The sequence below is a fragment of the Meles meles genome, chromosome 5 (assembly GCF_922984935.1).
Source record: "Meles meles chromosome 5, mMelMel3.1 paternal haplotype, whole genome shotgun sequence".
Taxonomy (NCBI): Eukaryota; Metazoa; Chordata; class Mammalia; order Carnivora; family Mustelidae; genus Meles; species Meles meles.
Window position 1 is genome coordinate 120034645 of NC_060070.1, and position 20477 is coordinate 120055121.

The following is a 20477-nucleotide window of genomic DNA, read 5'->3' on the forward strand; positions in this document are numbered from 1 at the left end:
ACTGGTCAGCTACTGTACCAGCCCTTTTCTTTCAGGCACTGGACATCGTGCCAAACGCACAGAAACTCATTTGTGGTATTGGGGGGAATGTGCTACCAGTTCCCAAAGCAGAGGAGTAAAAGGGACTGTTATTTATTCCCTAATTCCTAGACCTGGGACCAGTGAGGGTCAGGACGCGTCCTCTGAGCAGGATGGTATGGCTGGTCGGGTAGCTGGGCCCTTCCCAGGCTGGGGAAGAGGTGGGGCCACACACTTAGGTTGACTCTGAGGACTTGGAGAGTTTTTTGGAAGCAGCTCAAGTTGGGGAGTGTCCAAGTGACTAGCCCATTCACCTTTGGTGTCACAGTCTTGGAAGGAGATGGCCCCCTCATGCTTGGTGGTGAGGCCCCCACCACATGGGAAGCACAGGGTCCGTCCTGCTTCAGGTTGGTAGGTGCCGCGTGGACATGGCTGGCAGGGCTTGAACCCGTCTACGGAGTACTGGCCAGGCAAGCACTGACCTGCAATGAATCAAGGGCCCAGCTCTGATGGGGATGGTCCTGGTCATCCCCACAGGATTACCCAGTCTCAGGGGACAGAGGCACACAAACAGGACACTGACGAGGAGAGTGGTCTGGAGCCTGGGCCTGCCCTTAGGAGATCCCATGCCCGTGGGCGTCCCAGTGCCCACCCTACCCCGCTCTGTATTGTTTGTTCCCCTGGCACCTGCACACGTGGTGGCGTTGGTGGCTCCGAGAGGCCCGTGGGCATCACTCCCAGGGCAAAGGTCGCAGGAGAGCTGCCCTTCTCTCTCCTGGAAGGTGCCCGCTGGGCATGGCACACACTGCTCCGTCTGGCCGTGGTAATACGTTCCCTGCGGGCAGCTGACTGAGGGAGAGTCGGCCGCGCTAGCCACCCACCCCCCCTATTTCCCGCCACCCAGGCCTGGGATTCCCCCTCCTGCCCCACCCCCCCCCTCCCCCCCACCCACCCCCATTCGAGGAGCATGGCTCTTTGTCTGGGAAGAGACAGAATCCTGCTTGGGAAGATCAGGGACCAAAGCCACGTACAGGAGGGTTGGTGACCCCTCTAGACCTGATATCCCCCTAGATTTCAGGCTGGGACCAGGGAGAGGAGGATGATAGGTGGGAGGGTTTTGGCTGCCTCACAATCTGAGGTACAACTGAGGCCTTAAAGTGTCCTGCTCTGAGGCAGGCCCAAGTTGGGCCTTTCCCACTCCCTTTGTTCCCATTTTCCCCAGCAAGTTCCCTTACCACACTTAGCCCCAGTGCGGTGCTGCCCAGGCCTACAGGCCTCCACCAGCTCTGCTCGCTCCCCAGCTCCTGGGCCCGGCTTATGCGCCAGTTCATAATCAAGGCCTGCCAGGCGCAGCAAGAAGCGGTCCTGGTTGATGGACTTCCTGAGCATCTTCAGGGACCCTTTCAGCCGCCGTTCCATTCGCTGTCGGAGGCAGGAGAGTCCACAGGCAGCTGGTGGTAGATGATGGTGTGGGTCAGGGAAGGCAGAGAAAATGGCTGTGAGCAGGAGGGCAGGGAGCAAAGCTAGGAGCTAGGAGGGGCATGGTAAGAAACTGGCTCCTGGGCTTGGTGTTAGGCGGGGTCTGCCCTTGGTATAGGCACTGCCCCTTCCTTTCGCTGCTGAGACCCATGGTTTCCCCACCTCTGACCCCTGGCTTTCCACCCTCCTCCCAGCAGTGCCCCCAGTCCCACCTGTGGTTTCTTCGGCTCTGACCTCTGCCTCCAGTTCCAGGGTGAGCCGAGTGACTTCCTTGCCTGGAGGGGTCCGGGCCCGCCGGCCCTTGCCCTTCCGAGAGGAGTCACACTTGAGGTGGATGAAGGTGACCTGGCAGTCAGAGCAGGGGGCACCACCTGGGGAAGAGGACTTGTCAACCCCAGGGGCAGAAAAAGGACTCGCTCCCAGGTCTCACTGCTCCACCCCAACCCAGACAGACCTCACCAGAACTCTGCAACTATTAGTTTGCTTCTAATGTAGAATACCAATTATTTGAATGGAGATGTCCCAGGACTTCCTTGGGCCTATGCCTACAAAGCCTCTTCTCCTGCTCTGTCCAGAGTTCAGGACGCCAGTCGGTTTTTGATCTCGCTAAGCAGAGGAGCAGAGGGGTGGGAAGGATGTGGTGGCCAGACAACCCGTTGGGGTGGGAGCCCCAGTTCAGACCTTGCCCCGGGATCCTGCTGGCCTCCTCCATTTTGCCTTTGTTTCGCAGATGCAGACGGCACTTGGCGTCCTTGATCTTGAAGGAGGCCCGCTGTTTAACCGACAGCACTGCAGCCTCTAGAGGGATGGTAGAAGCTCAGCACAGCCTGGGCACCCCGTGGGGGTGGGAACTGCTGTGGAGGGTATCGAGAAGCTGGGCAATAAGCCAGGGGCTTGGCTGGAGAAGGATTATGAAAGCGGGGGAATCAGATGTTAGGGGCAGAGGGAGCGAGGCAGAAGGGCTGAAGAATGACAGAGCAAGGGAGGGGACCCAAGAAAAAGTAAGACCAGGAGGATTAATGAAGAGAAACGGGTTACTAAGTAAGAGAGTAAGGTGGGAACAAGGCCTCTGGGCTGGTGCTCACCATGGCAGTGGTTGGAGTTTGTGCTGTTCCCGGTGGGGCCAGCTCGGGCTGGAGTGGCCCTCGGGCTGGGGGTGCCACAGCTCACCGTGAAGCCATTCTCAGACTCTGAGAGAAGGGGGCTGTCACAACTCTGACCTGCCCCCACCCCCAACACCTACTGGTTGGAGTAGCGCAAGGGAAGCAGAAGAGCTCCCTGCTCTCTCCTCCCTGCCAGCCTCATGTACCTGGCAAAAACCGGGCCCGGGAGGGGCAGGTCAGGGCACAGGTGTCCTTCTTGCCAGACCGGTTGCAGCTGAGCATGGCTTTCGAGGCACCAGGACTGCTTTGACATTTTACCGGCTCTAGGAAGGGGAGAGAGACCTGAGGAGGAGAGGCCCTTCCTCTCCCACCCTCCTCCACAATTTGCTAATTTGGAGGAAGAGAGTTAGCTACCTGCAGAACTGTGACTGTAAACAGAGACCGATGAGTGGATTCTTTACCAGAAACTTCATGTCTCTAACTCAAATGACTACATTCTCCTCCCTTACGGCCTCACAGCTTCTTCAGCGTGGAAGGACCCCACCTCCAAGACCCCAATTTCCAACCTCGCCAGAGTGCAGTGCCAGCTCTGGCCAGCAGAGGGTGTTGCCCACCTGTGCAATCTTTGCCGTTCCAGTGCAGCCGGCCCTGGCCGCTGGGACAGGTACACTGGTAGCTGCCAGGAGTGTTGATGCAGCCGAAGCGGCAACCTCCGCGGTTGACACTGCACTCATCCACATCTGGGGGAAGGAGTAGGAAGACACCAACAATGGCAGGGCGGGGCAGGAGCCACAGAGCGGGCAGTGAGTGAGGACCTCTGCTTAGAGTTCCAGGCACTCTGAGATGTCTACTGTCTTGAGAAAAGCTCTAGCCCGGGACCTCGCTCCCTTATCTCTGCCCCCAAAGAATGACTGACTGGGAAGGGGCCCAGCTGACAAGCTTTTTAAAGCCTTCCACTCCTTCATACCACTGGACCTGGAATTTGGAAGTTGAGGATGGGAGTCAAGAAGCAGCGACCGGTGGGAGATAGAAATTATGGAGGCAGAATGCTGTTCCTTGATCTTGTCTCCTAGTTGTGTCTTAATTTCTCCCAGGTCACACAGTGGACACAGACATGGCACATGCCCCTGGGGACTGCGAGAGCCACAAACCAACTCAGGAACTTGTTTAGCAGAAGGGTATGGAGGTGAGAGGGGCCCGGTGGCAGAGGGTCTGAATTTGCTGGCTTACCCCCACAGTGGGTGACGCCATACAGCAGGTAGCCATGATGGCAGAGGCACTGGAAACTTCCCGGTGTGTTGATGCATACGTGGTCACAGGTTCGATCAAAAGAACACTCGTCTATATCTGGAAAAACAGGGATGCAAGCCACTGAATCTGTCTTGGGGCACTTGACCCTGGGACCCTTTGGTCAGGTGAAGGACCCACTTGAGGGGCTTGGCCCTCCCTCATGGCCCAGCCCTAGGGTCAGCGATTTAGCAGTGCCTACCCATCCCCTGTCCCCCCTCCGCTCGGAGTCAGGAACTGTGAGATCTGGTGCCCATGGATCAGGGCCACCATACGTGGTTAGGCAGGTCATATCTTGCCAAGGATTTGAATTAGGGAGAAATCTATCCCCCCTCCTTGCCAAGAGCAAGGCAGAGCTGGTCTGTCAAGAGGAAGGGGTACATTTGCTAATTTCGGCATGACACTGCTCACGGGTAGCCTCCACAGTGTCCACCGACTTTCTCAGACTCTGGCGCTCTGGCCTCCTTGAAGCTCTCCTACCCCTAGAACCTCTCCCAAGGCTTTCCCCCTGGCCCACGTCTGCTCACCCTGGCAGTTCCTCTCATTGATGAGAAGCTTATAGCCCTTCTTGCAGCTGCATTCAAAGCTGCCCACTGTGTTGCGGCAAATGTGGTCACAGCCCCCATTGTTCAAGCGGCACTCGTCTATGTCTGGGGAAGCAGGACAAAGTAGAGAGAACGAAAGGTGATACCAAAGCCTGGGGACAACAAATAAGGAGATGACCTCCCTCCCTCCCTCCCTCACAGAGACAGAGAAAATCAAGCAGAGCCCTGGGCCTGCCATTCTGACTCCTCTCTCACTCTCTAGTCTCTGTTTCTTCCCTGTTCATGGGATCTGTGGTCATCAGGAACACCTTTCCTGAGACTGAACCCTGTTAGAAAGGGGCAGATGGGAAGCAGAGTCAGGCCCTCAGGGAATTGCCTGGAGTAGGAAGTAGGTAGGCATTTGAATCAGGGGGCTAGTTTCTGCCCTTCATTCTGCCATGATGGCCCTTCTCCAAAAGGCTGGTGGATAAGGTTTATCCCTTGCTGTCCCCTACCCCTCCTAGCCTGAGAGCCCTAGGTGATGGTGTGGGGGGTGGCACAGAGAGGTGGAGATTCAAAGGGGCAGCCCCTCAGAGAGGAGGAGCTAGGAGAGAGTCAGGACCGGGACCTCCAGGAGAGCCAGTGAGGCTGGGTAGCTGCTGGGGGAGGGGGAGGGGCCCGGCAGGGGGCTGGATTGGGAGAGGTCTGGAGAGGCTCAGGCCTGAGGCAGCTTTCAGCACTAGGAAGGGAAGGGGGGGCCTGTGAGCAGCTTCCTTCCTGAGGTCAAGTTCCCCAAGCTGGTGGCAGACAGGACCCAGGCTACTCACCCCTACTTGGGGGAGGGGGCAGAGAGGGCAGTCTTCCACTTTACTCTCAGCATACCTGTCAACAGTCCTTCCCAGCAGGAAACCTCTCAACTCTGGCTCTCTGACCTGCTGCCCCAGCCCTCCCTGTCTCCCCATCCTCTCTGCCAGCTGCTGGGCCAAAAGACACAAAGAAGGAGGCCAGTCCTCTTTCCAGTCCTCCTTGTGACCAGGGGACACAGGCCTGATGAATCATTATTTTCAGTAGGGCTACCCTCCCTTTTTCCTCCCCCACTCCACCGTTCTCCCAGAACAGGCTTGATAAAAGGAAGGAGAACAGGATGGGCAATGTGGGAAATTATACCATAGTAGTAGTTAACACAAGACACCATTTGTCAGGTACTGTTCTAAGTACTTTATATATAATTTATATTTAACTGATCTAATCCTTGCGACAAGCGCCATTATCGTAGTGGAACTGAGGCACAGACACTAAGTAACTTGCCCAGGATTGCAGAACTGGAGTCTGAACCCAGGTAGCCAGGCTCCAGCATCAGCACTCCCAACCGCCACCCTCTTCTCCCTCCGACCAGTGTAGCCTTTCCACTTGGAAAGGTCTGGGGAATGTGGGTTAAGAAGGTTATGGAACACATCTGTGACCTTGTACACACACAGTCAGGGCTCAAATATCCTTCTGGACCCAGGGACAAATGAGAATGGCATGTTCATTAAGCAAGAGGGTTAGGGACCCATAGGGGGATAGGAATGAGAGTAAGGAAAACAATGTTGGGTTGGGGCAGGGAGCACTGCTGGCCAGACTTTTGTGCCCCTTGAGCTGAGGTGGGAAAGGCAGACAAGAGACAAGCCTTAGCCATACCCTCAGTTCTTTATAATCAGGACAGCCTTGAGGAGCTCGGGTAATAGGTACTGTATCTCTGATCCCAACCTCAGCCCCTCGCCCCTCGCTCCTGTCCTCTGAGAGCCCTTACCTTTGCAGGTCTTCCTGTCCGGCTGCAGCATGAAGCCCACAGGGCAGCTGCAGTGGACGCCTGTGGCTGCATCGTGGCACTTACTGTCACAGCCCCCGTTGTTGACAGCACAGGTCTCTGTTTAGGAGGGAGGTGGGGGGGTGGTAATCCGGTTACTGGCTTGGAGGAGTCCCAAACTCCAGGGCAGTAGAGAGCACAGAGGCGCGAGGGAAGGCCTCAGCTGCCTCCCTGTGCTTTGGAAGGAGCAGTCAGTGGAGGCTCCCAGCCCCCTTCCTCCCACGGCTCCCAGCCCCCATCCCCTCACAAGTGCAGCCAAGCAGTCCGCTTCCCTGCCCCCTACTTGATTGAAACAAGGTGGACAGCAGTGAGGCAGGTACAAGCCAGAGCTGTCAGGCAGGAATGTGCTGGGGGGTGGAGGAGGTGGAGCGGGGAGGGTGCAGGGAGCGACGGGAGCTAAGGAAGGGTGGTTCTCGGCTGCCAGGGAACACGAAGGGACAGATAGGGCTCTCCTCCTTTTTTCCACCCACCATCTCTCTGGTGTCAGGGTGGGGTAGTCTTGGGAAGAGTGAGCCTGGGGATCCCTAAGACAGCTGAGGGATGGCCACCAATTCATCCTTCTCTTCCTCCTTGCTCAGCTGTCTTAAAAAAAGACCCCAGTTCCAGGCCTGACGGCTCATCCTCAGAGGAGAGGCACATAACTTGGTCATTTCCCAGCCCCTTCCCAGCTACCTCCAACTCCTCCCAAGCCCTCCTTTTAGTTCCAGATGGAGATAACTGGCTGTTCCGTTTTTGTTTTCCTTTCTAATGAGGAGAGACTGCCTAGGGGGAAGAGGGGGACAAAAGGAGAAGAATCCAGAGGACAAGGCAGGGTATAAGAAGGTAGATGAGAGCCAGAGAACCTCAAAGCTAAGTCTCTTTTATTGCCCCCTCCTGAATGGTAAGTTCTCTCTTTGCTGTGGAGGTCATAATAGGGGGAGTATGGACGGGTCACTCTCCCTATTTCCTGAATTCAGAGCAGGACATAAACAAGTTTAAACTGCAGCTCAGGAGAGTCAGGTAAGCTCAGGGGAAAACCATCAGTTCAAATAGCACAAGGCCCCAACCCAGGGACTCTGGAGGAGGCGCGGGCTATCCTCTGAGGAGGCCCTTGATCTCTCCCTTTGGAGAGACAAAATCCCAAGCTCTCTCCTAGGGAAGAAAAGAAAGTGGTTCTCTGAGTCAAGGGAACTGAATGAGAAAAGCAGCAGAGAATACTATCATCTTCTTGAATCTTTCAATCCTAAAACCCAGGCCTTGTCACCAAGGAGATCACCAATGCAAGGGTTCTAGAAGAAGCGCAACTCTGCCAGTTGGTCCCCAGTCATGCCCTGTTTGCTCAAATGCCCAGGTTGGGAGTAGCCACAGTGGGATCTCCTGTGTGCCATTCCCACCCTGGTCTCCTGTGGTTCTCCAAGACCATGGGAGGAACCTAGGAGGGAAACTTGAATTCAGTCTCCAAGCCTAGTTATTCCCCCAAGAGTGCTCTTAGCATAAGAAGAGGTCCCCCAAGCCCTAGAGCAGGGAGAGAGGAACAGAGATCCTGTGCCAAGACTAGGTGGGTTCGGAGGGACCCAGGGTTGGGAGCTGCGGAGCTGACACGATGTCCATCCAGGTCAGACCAGGGAGCCGGGCATAACTACCCTCCCCCACAGGGCAGTGTTCACCAGGCCAGGGTTGGGACGGCTCTTCAGGTGGCAGTATTAAACCACAGTTTAATCTGTACTTGCTCTGTGCCAGGCACTTAGACGCTCTGCACACACGGTCTTAGTTTTCTCAGCAACCCAAAGGGAGAACTCTGTCTCCCTGTCTACAGAAGAGTTAACTGAGGATCAGAAAAGAAAGTAGCTTCTTGGAGGTCGTATAGTTAGAAAGTGGCAGAGGCAGGATTCGAACTCGGGTCAGTCTGAATTCAGATGTCATGCTGGTACCCGTTATGGTGGGACAGAATGGTGAGTGGCACTGGGACTGTGAGCTGGTGTGGGTAAGAACCCAAGGACACGGCCCCAAGGAGGGGATGGCCTCGAACTCTATCCCACCCCTGTCTCAGCCACCTAATGGGCACAACGGGTGAGCTGGAGCTGCTGGGTCTTTTGCTGTGTGGAAGGCAGAGAGAGGGAAGGGGTAGATGGTTGGAAAGGGGTGAGATGTTAGAAGGTGGGAGAGGGAGAAGGTGGCAGGAGGAAGCAGGAGAGGAGAGGGACAGGAACAAAGAAAGACAAAACCAACATGAAGGCTCCTGGGCCAGCTCTTGGGGACTCAGGTGTCCTGTCACCCCATGGGCCCAGTACCCAGGCTGCAGGGGAGCCCTGCTGGTAGGCTGGAGTCCAGTCAGGCTGGGCCCAGTGGGCATGCGGTTAGTGGGAGCCCCAGCGGGTTAGCCCTTCCCCTAGCAAGCCAGTGAGAGCAAGCGGAGAGAGCAGACATATTTACCATTAGAAACGGCCTGAGGGGGGATGTGCTGCTCTAGCCGCCTTTCCCCTGTTTGACATTGTAAAAAAGCTGTTTAGATGCTGGGCAACAGCCACTGGGGCCCACTGGGCCCCTGCCCCCTCCCCACCCTCCTCCACCCCTGTAGCCCCAAACCACTAGCCCCAAGTGATGAGCCCGGGGGCTCCTACACTTAGCTTCCCAGCCTTGTCCTGCCCGGTATCCTCAAAGAAGCCAGATTCCCACCAGGTGACTGAGGGAAAACAGAGTCCCGGAGAAGGGCATCTTGGGCCCAGTACCACACAGCATGCCAAAGGCAGAGCTGGGATGCAGTCTCAAATCTTATAAGCTGCCAAATCCCAAAGGGTGCCCACCCTTTTTGCTAAACTATACTGCCCTCTCCGTCTCCCCACTAAATGTGGACATCCTGGCGGTCCCGAACAATGAAGTTTCCTCTACCAGGGCTGGGGAGAAAAATGAGATTAGGGCAAGGCAAACTAAGGTCTGTTGGAGAGGAGGGAGAGGAACGCAGGAAGAATATAACCGTGAAGTCTAGAGCTGCCTCATTTGCTCTCTTCTGCCTCGCTTGGCCATGGTCCAGAAGGCAGAATGGGTCTTGCATTAGAGAAGAGCTCAAGCTTACTAGGGGTATTTTCAAAAGCAGCCATGCCCAGGACTATCTGAACAGAAGGCAACCAGAGAGGGACCTGGCCCCACATTCATGGGTCCAAGCTCTGTCCTGATACATGCAGGTTTTCTTTGGGGACCGCATGCAGTTTTTTGGGGGGGGACTCTGGGGATGTGTGAGTGTGTCGAGGGGATGGTGGGAGGTTTAGGAAGCAGAAGATTCAACCTAGGAGGAAAAAAAAAAAAAATGAAAGGAGCTGGAACAAACCAGCTAGGAGAAGGCGACATGAAGATTTAAAAATGTCCCAGGGTCTTTGAAGGGTTAGTTCAGAGGGAAACATGGAGTGGGAGAGAGTTTAATTAAAGACATTTAGAGCCCTTTGTGCGAGTCTGGAGCAGGTGCTTAGAGGACACCTTTAAGAGCATCATTTGCTCCCCTGTTCTTGTCTGGGGGTTAGGACAGTGCTGTCTGCAGAGACGGGTGGGGTCTCTGGAGAAAGATGGGGAGAGTCTAGTTCTTAAGCTGAACGTCACATCTCTGACAAATGCACATCGCATGAGCGACTGTGTCCACGCTTCCTCATCCTCCGCATGTTGTAGCCCTTGAAATGACTGGCGTCTGTAAATACCCGTGCCCACAGAACACGCTCACTCCTGCCTGGGTCCAGACATAGCCCTTCCCCGGGGCCCAAACCCTTCCCTTCCATTTCCCCCTTCTCCAGGGGGACACCTTGTCCCATCGTCTTTCTCAGCAGTCTGTGAGCACATAGTAATTGGCCTTCACAAAAGTCCTAAAGACAGAAGGGGTGAGGAATTAAACTTTAGGGATCAAGGAATTAAACCCATCTATGATACCTGAACGTATGTGAGGTGAGGCCTAGGAATTCAGGAAAAGGGATCCAGGTCTTAAGAAGGCCCCAACCAGGGCAAGAAGGATGGAAGGCTGGAGCTGGCGGGGCAGTGAAGGGCTGCAGCCGGGGCGGGGGGGGGGGGGGAGGAGGGGGTGAGGGCTGGAGGAGGGGAACGGGCAGGGGTACACAGGACAGAGAGGAAGAAGAAGCCTGGAGTCAGGAAACCCCATTTGTCAGATCAGGGCTGGTTGTTTCATTGCCACTTTGGCAACACTTTATACTGGGTAAAGAAGATGGCCGGGGCCCTGGGAATGGGGCAGGAGAGCTCGCAGGCCGAGGAGGAGAAGAGGGTGAGCTCTCAGAGTTGTCTGCAAGCTCTCAGAGATGTCCCTCACTAGACCTGGCCTTGTTGTCTGGCTCTTCAGTCCACTCACCAGTCATTCTGCGCCCAGCACCGAAGCCCCAGGTGCTCCCCCCTTCCCTGGTGCCCCCATCCCCGGTGGAGTCCCGTTCAGGGGCCTCACGCACCGATGCAAGTCTTCCCGTCCGTATGGAGCACAAACTTGACGTGGCAGCCGCACCGGGGACCCTGCTCTGTGTCATCGCACGTGTGCTGGCAGCCACCATTGCCATAGTTGCATGTCACTGTGCAGAGAGGGCGGGAGGCCTGTCAGCTTGCTGTGCCTTGGGCAGCCCAGAGACTGGCCCTCTGCTCTAGTTGCCGCTCCCACGTTCCCTCTTCCTCCCGCGTCTTGCTGCCCAGTCCCCATGCACTTCCTCTCTGTCGCTCCTTCTCCCCCACCGCCATCCCAGTTATCTCACGTTTACAGTCCCGTTGGTTCTTGGTGAGCTCGAAGCCAGGGCGGCATTCACAGGCAATACCCCCTTTGGGTGTCTCCCGGCAAATGTGAGCACAGCCGTGGTTCTTATTCATGCAATTCATTCCTTCTAAAAGGGAAGAGGAGGGAGGTGAGTGTTCTGTAACCCTGGATGCCTGGAGGAGGAGGAAGGAAGGGGACAGTGGGGCCTAGGAGAGTGAGGGAATCCACTTTAAGCTGCAACAGAGGCAGGAGAGGGACTCCCCCTTGCCAGCCCCCATCCTGCCCAGAGCTGGGTGCTAATGAGTGGGGCACAGAGCCATTCTGAATGATGTATAGGTATAGATACCCAACCCCCCAAAACCCTGCATGAGCACCCTCTCCTTCAGACAACCAAAAAGCAGTGTCTTATAGTTACCCAGCACTGTGTTAGGTACTGGTGGATTTAGGAAGGACCTAGGGGTACCTGGGTGGCTCAGTGGGTTAAGCCTCTGCCTTTGGCTCAGGTCATGATCTCAGGGTCCTGGGATCGAGTCCCACATCAGGCTCTCTGCTCAGCAGGGAGCCTGCTTCCCCCCTCTCTCCCTCTGCCTGCCTCTCTGCCTACTTGTGATCTCTGTCTGTCAAATCAATAAAATCTTTAAAAAAAAGGAAGGACCCAGAAAAAAAGCAAAACAAATAAAACAACCCACAACTCTTGAGGCGCCTGGCTGGCTCTTGGTGGAGCGTGCAACTCTTGATCTCAGGGCTGTAAGTCTGAGCCCCATGTCGGGTGTGGAGATTACTTAAAATCTTTAAAACAAACAAACATGATCTCTTTCCTCAAAGAGTGTACAGTCAAACCAGGAAGAAGATAATAATGTGGGTGGGAAGTAATTGGTACTGATAATAACCATAAGATTTTTTTAAAATAAACTCTGCACCCTCCATGGGGCTCCAGCTCACAATCTGGGACCAAGAGTCACGTGTTCCACCAACTGAGCCAGCTGAGTGCCCCTCATTACTAGAAGATTTTACTCAACAAATACGTATTAAGCTCCCCACTACAGGCAGAGCAGTATATTAGGTTCTGGAGAGCAGAAGACAAATTAGACATCGTCCCTGCCCTCAGGGATGGCACAGTCTTGGGGTGGGGGTGGGAGGCAGAGTCACAGAAACAGACAGTACCCCCCTCTTCCTGCCTCACGCTCCCTATCCCATCCAACGAATAAGGCACGGGTGAGACCCTCAGATAACAGCAGCTTAGAGCCCAGCCACCCACAATTAGGCAATGTCATGCCTAACTGACCCGCTTTGAGTCGGGATACAGAGGACACCCCATAGTACCCTCAACCCCACACTGATCCCAACCCCAAACAAATTCCCCCAGATTTTGCTCCAACCCGGTATCCATGTCCATGGAGCCTCAGGATGTGACTGAGTTGAGGGATGAGAAAGGAAGGAGCCAGTGGACTTGAGAACAGAGGCTGAGTCCTAGAGGGTATTGAGGGAAAACCCCCGCTGATGGAGAGAAGCCTGGGAGCACAGGGCTGGGCCGTCCCGGGTCACGGGCTGACCTTCTGGCCGCTGGATGCAGGTGTGCTGGTTGTCGCTGAGGAAGAAGCCCTCCCGGCAGTGGCACTCATAGCTGCCCATCATGTTGACGCAGCTCTGCTGACAGCCACCGTTGCCCTCGGCGCACTCGTCCACATCTGTGTAGGATGGGTGGTTGGTGAGGCCGTGGGGTGGAGGCCAGGCTCCAGAGTGTGCCGCAAGACTTCAGAAGACCCTCCCCACCCCACGCAGCCCCAGCCTTAGGCCAGAAAGTTCTTGCTCACGCATCAGCTAATGTTCCACTGCTCTCGAAGAGGCCCTCCAAGGGCAGAGCGGGGGAGCTAAGCCAGTGGAGAGGGGAGAGTTGAACCTGTCTCTCCCGCGTGAGGATTTGCCTCCCTTTCCCTCACTTGTTGGAATTGGGTGTGAGCACAGACGAAATCCGGAAAGGAGCCAGGGCAAGAGGAACAGGGATGGCGGTAAGGATGGGGATTGGTCAGGGAGAGGAGCTGGGGCCTGGCGGCAGCCAGGGAACGAGAGAACTTGGAACTGGCTCCAAGCGCAGGGAGAGCTGTGGCCATGGCGCTAGGTCTGGGGGCCAACCTGGGTAAAGGCAGCAAGCCTCAACTCCTTGCAGGGCAGGGACCATTTCTGTGGACAGGCCACGGCCCCGTCCTTCCTCCCCTCCCCCCAAGCCTGGGCTTGCTGCCATAGTCCCTAGCCTTTCTCCTATTTTGGTTTAACAAAACAGTCTGGTGGCTTGGCGGGGAGGGGTGGGAGGAGAGCTGCCAGGCCACACCCTAATTACCACCCCAAATCACCACCCCCAAGTGCCAGAGCCAAGCTCATTCTGGGGCTCCCACTTCAATGCCTTGATTCCACCTCTGTGCTACCTACTGCCCTCCCCAGTCCCTAGCCCTTCTTGGGTTTTCTTGGCCCAGCAGGCATCCAGGAGATTGGTCTCCAAACAGAGGAGCTGGAATTTGAGCTCCTGAGGCCCTATTCTGCCCCTCTCTTCCCATCCTCCCTGCTGAGCCCTGAAACCCTGTCCTTTCCCCCTTCTGGCCAAGGGCAGAAGGGTACAGGTCCAGCAGGCTCCTGCCTGAGAGAGGGACCTGGCGTAAAGTCAAGGAGGTATACTTTCCTTTGCCTTATTCCTGTCCCTTCCCCCTCTATCACTACAGCCCTGACTTCTCCCCATTCTTGTCTTCCCACTGTCCCAACCTATGGTCCATCCTTCTGTTTGCTCCCTTCTATGCAAACTTGTGATTTTGCTGCTCTTTAGCCAAGTTCCTTCCTCTAGCTCTCAGTGGAGAAACTGAGGCCCAGGGCATGGATGACTTAGGGTTCCCCTACAAGCCAGAGGTTGAGTTGAGACTTTGAACCCCAAGGGTAGGGTTAGGTAGAACTTTGCTCCCCCTTGCTCTTTCCATACCTACTCATTCTCTTAACTTCTGGTTAGTTCTCCCCAAAACACAGGGAAACAAGACTTGGTGAGAATCAGGGGCTTAGAAAGGTGAAAGGCAACCAAAGAACTTCTCGTCCGGTGGGAAACTCATCACTTCTTTTTCTGAGGGAGTCCCTAAAGAGGCCCTCCTGGGTGACTGGGCAGAAAAGAAGTGAGATCCTTCCCTCGTAGAAGAGATGGCCAGGGCTGGGCGGATGGGCCCAGCAGGGCTCAGGCTGTAGAGGCCCGGGTTGGGAATAGAAACCTAAAAGCCTGGCCCAAAAATGGGACATGACTGGGTCTAGAGGCAGCTCTGTAGGCTGTCCTAGACTAATGGAGCCTCAGATAATTCATCAGTTTGGTCAGGTGGGGAAGAAGCCTAGCCACTTTTCTGGGCATCATTCCTCCTCTCTTCCTTTCCTGGTCTTCTAGTCTTCTAGTCTCCTACTTTTTTTTGACACCAGGAAGAATTTGGAAAAGAACCCCTGGCTTCACGTTTCAAACCCTTTTCTGCTATGGGCTTCAGTGTTGCTACTTGCGGAAGAATCTGACATGGTCCCAGTAATTTTCCAAAGTGATAACAGACCAAAGTTGAGGGGAGTTCCTTAGAGATTCTCCTATCTCTGACCCAGCTCCTGGGTCAAGGATCAGGTCCGATGGAGTAAGGAGAAGTAAGGGGAGGAGGGCCTGGAGATTACAGGATGAGCTGGAAGAAAACCAGTCTTTAAGGGTCAGACTGAGGCTCCTCAGCACCCATGGGGGCATCGTTGTCATCATCAAACATTCCTCTCGTTTACTGAAGTGTGGAGCCAAATCACCTTCCCGCCATGCTCTGCTCCCTACATCATCTCCCTACATCTTCCGGCCCTTGCCCTGTCATCTTCCGGCTTGCCCTGGGAGCACTTTCTAGCAGCATCTCCTCTGATGTTTTTCATCCAGCCCCAGGATTATTTCATCCTCAGCACCTGGTCTCAAAGGGGAGGCTGTCTTTGTTTTCAATTTTTCAAGAATGCGGCTTTTTGATCACCTTCCTCTGCTTGCCTGGGCAGTGGGAAATGCCAGAAACGGCTCCTTCCCCACAAGACAGGCCCTCTGCCCACACCTCCTCTCCCTCCCCTTGGCTCACCCAGACAGTTGTGTCCGTCATGTGCCAGGTGGAATCCGTCATAGCAGGTGCATCGGTAATTGCCAGGGATGTTGACACAGTCGTGCACACAACCGGCATTGTCTTCTCGTTCACACTCATCCACATCTGTGGGCAAAGAGGATCTGAGGCAGCTGGCCCACCAGCATGCCCCCCACTGTCCACCCCTGGGCTCAGCCCATGGTGGTTTGAATATATGTATGTATGTGTATATATTGTCTCTGTGTATGTGTGGTTTCATACTTACTTTCATAGCATACAAACCATTTTGCATTTTGCTGTTTTCGTCTCAACTTAAGTCATAGGGACACCTGGGTAGCTCAGCTGGTTAAGTGTCATGATCTTGATTTGGCTCAGGTCATGATCTCAGGGTTGTGAGTTCGAGCCCTGCATCAGGCTCCACGCTGTGTGTGCAGCCTGCTTAGGATTCTCTCTCTCCCCCTCCCTCTGCTTCTCCCCATCCCCTCTCTATCAATCAATCAATCAATCAATCAATCAATCAATCTAAATAAACTTAAGTCATAAACATTTTCAAATGTCTCCACCCAGTCTTTCTAATCACCATGGTACGTGGTTGCAGAATATTTCATTGTGTTGTTATATCATAATTTATTCATCCTTCTGCTATTGTCAGATTTCTTCCATTTATTTTACTATCATAAATAATGCAAAAAGAACATCTTCTCCAGTATATTATTTTGTTTCTTTGAATTTCCCTTGAATAAGTCCCTGAGAATAAAATTTCTGGGTCAAAGGGTATAATTAACCTTTTAAGATTCCTGCTAGGTATGACAAAATCACTTTTCAATTTATAATGTCACGAAGAATTAATGAGTGTATGTCTGCTGCAGTCTTACCAGCACTGAAGGTCATATATTGAAAATAATATCCGAAAGCGTGCTTTAATTTGCATGGCTTTAATTATGAGAGGGGAAGAATGTGTTTGTTTATGGTATGAATTCCCCCTGGGGTAAACTGTCTGTTCTCATCCTATGTGGGAACGGTAGAAGGGTCTAGAGATGGAGGTTCCAATGTCAGGGTACCTCAGGCCTCAGTCCCTGATTCTGACTCCCCACCCAGCCAAGCTGGGAGGCTGTGAACTCTTCCCACCAGAGCCTCAGCTAGCCTACGGTGTCCTCTCTGGGGTAACAACAGCCACCCCTCCCAACCCCCTTCCTGGAGCCCGCAGGGACTGCAGGCCTTACAGTCATGCGCAGTATGGCCAAGGGCAGTGGCACTGACCTCCCCTCCTGGGTGCCCTCCCAGCCTCACCTTTGCAGTGTTTACCATCCCCTGTGTAGCCAGACTTGCAGATGCACTTGTACGACCGTGGGGTGTTCTGGCAGATGGCATCGATGTGGCAGTTGTCAGTCCCCTCCACGCATTCGTCCACATCTGGCAGGGGCAGAGGGGACACGTGGGACCCTCTGTCAGTGCATCCCAAGGGCTGTCTTGAAGGTGGTTCCCCAAGGGCAAAAGCCCCTCTCCTCTAAAATACGGATCGTGACCCCTCCCCCTCCAAGAGCAGGCTTCACACCCTTCGGATTTCAGAGCCGGTCAACTCTGTAATTTCAGGAATTCAAAAAGCATCCCCACTCTCCTCAGAAATACTTAATCCATAATGACAGCTAAAATTCCGTCATTTGAAATACTCCTCTTTGATTTAAAAACAAACAAAACCCCTTGGACTGGGTAGCACACTTACCTTGATTAGAAATATTCAACTTAGTGTGAATTAGTTTACCTCTCTTGGAAGCAGACTTAGGGGGCGGGGGAGAGGCAGGGGGACAGTGGCCTCTGGGAAAGTGGCAGGGTCCCGCGGCCCTCGGTAATGGAAGGAAGAAAGGGAGAAGACGGGGCACCCGAGAAATCTTCTTCAGCCTCACAGTTCTGCTTGAGACCAGGCCTGCTCCCACTTGCCCACCACGGCGCCAAGAATCTTTAGAGGAAAGAAGTTGCATCCTGGAAGACTTCCCTCAGCCCTTGTGCTGTCAACAGCAGAGGAACCAGGACTGGGCAGGGGCTGGTACCTGCAACCTGAAGCCTAATCAGTGGGGCTCTTGTGACTCTCTGGCTGACTCTGGCTTGTCCAGCCCGCCGCCCTCAACTCTCCCATCTAACCCAAGGTACTTCGCTCGCTCCTGGCTCACTCGGACACACGGAGCTCCTCACAGAGTTCTGCTGAAGGAAGAGGCCAAAAAAGAGGATGGTTCTGAAAGGACAGAGCCAAGAAAACCATTTATCCTCTTTGGGCAAAAGAATCCAACTTTGGGGGACACATTACGGTGCGGACAAAAGAGAGCTAAAAAATGGCAACAGTTTGCATTTAACTGAGAACGTTTTACAGGGTGTGTTTGCAAAAGGTACTGTGCTGAAGACTGTTGACTCGGCCCAGCCAGAAGGAGAGACAAGGAACATGAGGTAAGGTATGGTTGAGCACCACAGACACAGTAGACCTAAGGTGAGGGGTTCCTCAACCCTGGCTACATGTCGTCAGAGTTAATGCCCCTAGGAGATGCCCAGCACCATCCCCAGAGGTCCTGGTCAGCGAGCCCACAGTATTTTTTAAACGCTCCCCAGGTGAACAGGCAGCCGGGCTGGAGAATCTCTGTGAAAAGGAAGATGAGAGGAGGAAGGCACTACTTCTAACTGTGAACTGGGGAACCCAAGCATAGAGGTAGCCACCTGCAAATAAAGAAATGGGACTTGCAGGCAAGACAGCGGACTGTAACCTTGCCTGGCTTTAGTTCAAATGCCGGTTCTCAGGCCGCAATCACCAAACTATGGGATCCAAATCCTTAAGGTACTTGATATATTTTAACAGAATGTGAATGAATGAGTGGGCCAGGAATCCTTCCAATTTATAGATACCGGGGAGTCCTAGCTTGAAACAGTTAGTTGTCCTCAGATTTTAGGTTTCAAGGAATGCTTCAGGGGCAGGACTGAGGCTTCCTGGGGCAAAGAAGAGAACTGAAATTTGGAAAAGTGCCCCCAAATATCCTGCCTCCAGTCTTCTGAGCTTCCATTCAGCTCTGCACTCTGCCTTCCAACTCTTTGACTCCTTTGCAGTCATCCGCCACGGCCCGTGATTCCAACTGCTGTAACTCACACTTACTCTCAGACTCCCTCGGGTTCTGCAGTCACGGTGTCTGCCTGCTGTGGCCCACCCTGGGAACTCATCCCCAGATGAAAGCACAGAGAAGAGGGGCATGAAGACTAGTTCATAAGAGAGGGCAAGAAGGACAGTAGATAGTGAGAGGCTGTGGAGTATCAGTCGGTGCAACCGATGGAGAAAATACGTGGGAAGAAGAAATACACTCTCATAAAAAGATCCTAAGCTCTGAAACGAGTAAGTGCCAGATTCAAATCCAGCTCTATCTTTCTAGGCAGGCTTTTCTGAGTCTCTTATTTCTTCCTCTTTAAAATGGGGATAACGCCGGGGCGCCTGGGTGGCTCGGTGGACTAAGCCGCTGCCTTCGGCTCGGGTCATGGTTTCAGGGTCCTGGGATCGAGCCCCGCATCGGGCTCTCTGCTCCGCGGGGAGCCTGCTTCCTCCTCTCTCTCTGCCTGCCTCTCTGTCTACTTGTGATCTCTCTCTCTCTGTCAAATAAATAAATAAAATCTTTAAAAAAAAAATAAAATAAAATAAAATGGGGATAATACCTTCTCGTGAGAGTGAGCAGTTGATGAGATAATCTGTGTAACATTTTATATATATATAAAATATTGCTTAATAATACACACACACACACACACACATATACACACATATATAAAGTGAAAAATCTGGGAGATAGGTTCCTGATGTCCAGAAGCTCGTTCAGACAACAGATGCTCTAGGACTGTGCTCTCTATAGTGGTAGCCATGAAGCACCAATGGCTGTTTTAAATTTAAATTAGTTTGAAATTCAGTTGCTCAGTTGCACTAGGCCAAGTGCTCAATGGCCAACACCAATGGACAGCACTTCCAACATCACAGGAAGTTCTACTGGAGTGCTGTTCTCGGAGCTAAGAAGAGATACTCCTAGGCTGGCGTGGACCAAAAAACCCCTGAGCAGCAGGATTCAGGTTGGGTTTTGGAGACTGGATCAGGATTTGACCATGAGGAGAGGAAAGAGGAAATTTCAAGTGTGGTTAAACACGTGAAGAAAGACAAGGTACCCAGAGACCCAAGTCCACATTCTCTGTCCCCACATTTAAACACGCCCTTGTGAGTCTTCCAGGTAGCCTGGGACACTGGACAATCCCTAATGTGACTAATGATCATTCTGTCCATCCTCCTTTGAGCCTTCTTCTGTCTCTTACCATCCCTTGCCTAGCAGTCAGCAGGGCAATTTGGAAACCCATCAGGAAGCCCTTCTTCTGGGACATCTCAGAAGGACCTGCCTGTCTCTGAATCATTGGGTGCTTCGCTGGAGTCTGCAGCGGGCTATCTTGGCTCTCCGTTCTTTGCTTTGCCTCCAGTTCTGTGCTTACTAGGACCAGAGTGCCCCTGAGGCTGGTGGCAGCAAGCCCAGGCTTCCCAGCAGATCCTGTAGCCCCTTCCAGCAGCTGGGCTCTTCCCACCATCCCATCCACTCCCTCATCGCCCTGCTCCCGCTGCTTATCCCTCTCCAGCCAAGAGTTTCTGCCCTGAAAGACTATCTCTTACCTCCTCCCTCTACAATGTCTAAGCATTCTCCCCCTGTGCAAGCATTCACATTCATCGTCTTCGCATTTGAAATGCAGTTATCTCATCTCTAGCCACACTGTTCCCGGCTTCCCAAATCTGGCTCAAAATTGTCTGCCCCAAAGCTCTTCCTGCTAAACACCATTCCTAGAGATTCCTGATCCCAGGGGACTCCGCCTGCCTCCGCTCACTTGCCGCCATTGCTGAGTGCCTCTGCTGATGCTGTCAAGCCCTCTTGTGTGGCATTTTCTGCTTCCCTCACTTGGCTGGTCACTCACTGAGGACGGGACCTGTCAGTCATTCGAATGGAATCTTTTGAACCAGTTGATGCCCATAGCAGAGCTCTGAGGGGCGCCTGCGTGGTTCAGTGGGTTGGGTGTCCGGCTTTTGGTTTCGGCTTGAGTCGTGATCTCAGGGTTGTGAGATCGAGCCCTGGGTCTGCTTGAGATTCTCTCTCTCGCTCTTTCTGTGTATCCCCCGTCCCACCAAAACAAAGTGGGGCTCTGAAATAGGGACCCCCATTATACCCAGTGTCTCCTCCTCCTGCCAGTTCATTCTTTCAGAGCTCCCTTCCGCCACATCTGCCCACCCACGATTTATCCGTGCAGGGATCACTTCAATACCCATAGGCATGGTCTCTCCACAGCTCTCAGTAAGCAAGTATTTACCACTGGCCTGACAAACAAGTTGACGCTAGTTGGGCATGAATTGGTCTAGAC

At 53.7% G+C, this 20477-nt stretch overlaps 1 protein-coding gene across 3 annotated transcripts in view; it reads right to left on the reverse strand.

Annotated features, from left to right (window-relative positions):
- The window catches only part of SCUBE3 (signal peptide, CUB domain and EGF like domain containing 3), a 37307-nt gene that overhangs the window by 7597 nt on the left and 9233 nt on the right, over positions 1-20477 (reverse strand). For 2 of the 3 annotated variants that reach the window (XM_046006728.1, XM_046006725.1), the window contains exons 2-18: positions 16362-16484; positions 15072-15197; positions 12522-12656; positions 10970-11095; positions 10676-10792; positions 8673-8720; positions 6204-6320; positions 4415-4537; positions 3831-3947; positions 3215-3340; positions 2807-2923; positions 2583-2687; positions 2179-2295; positions 1710-1868; positions 1254-1469; positions 706-867; positions 333-500 (exon numbers count right to left, since the gene is read on the reverse strand). In XM_046006728.1, the coding sequence (XP_045862684.1) occupies positions 333-500; positions 706-867; positions 1254-1469; positions 1710-1868; positions 2179-2295; positions 2583-2687; positions 2807-2923; positions 3215-3340; positions 3831-3947; positions 4415-4537; positions 6204-6320; positions 8673-8720; positions 10676-10792; positions 10970-11095; positions 12522-12656; positions 15072-15197; positions 16362-16484 (2202 nt within the window). The remainder of the gene's footprint in view (positions 1-332; positions 501-705; positions 868-1253; positions 1470-1709; positions 1869-2178; positions 2296-2582; positions 2688-2806; positions 2924-3214; positions 3341-3830; positions 3948-4414; positions 4538-6203; positions 6321-8672; positions 8721-10675; positions 10793-10969; positions 11096-12521; positions 12657-15071; positions 15198-16361; positions 16485-20477) is intronic. The other variant, XM_046006727.1, reaches the window with a different exon arrangement.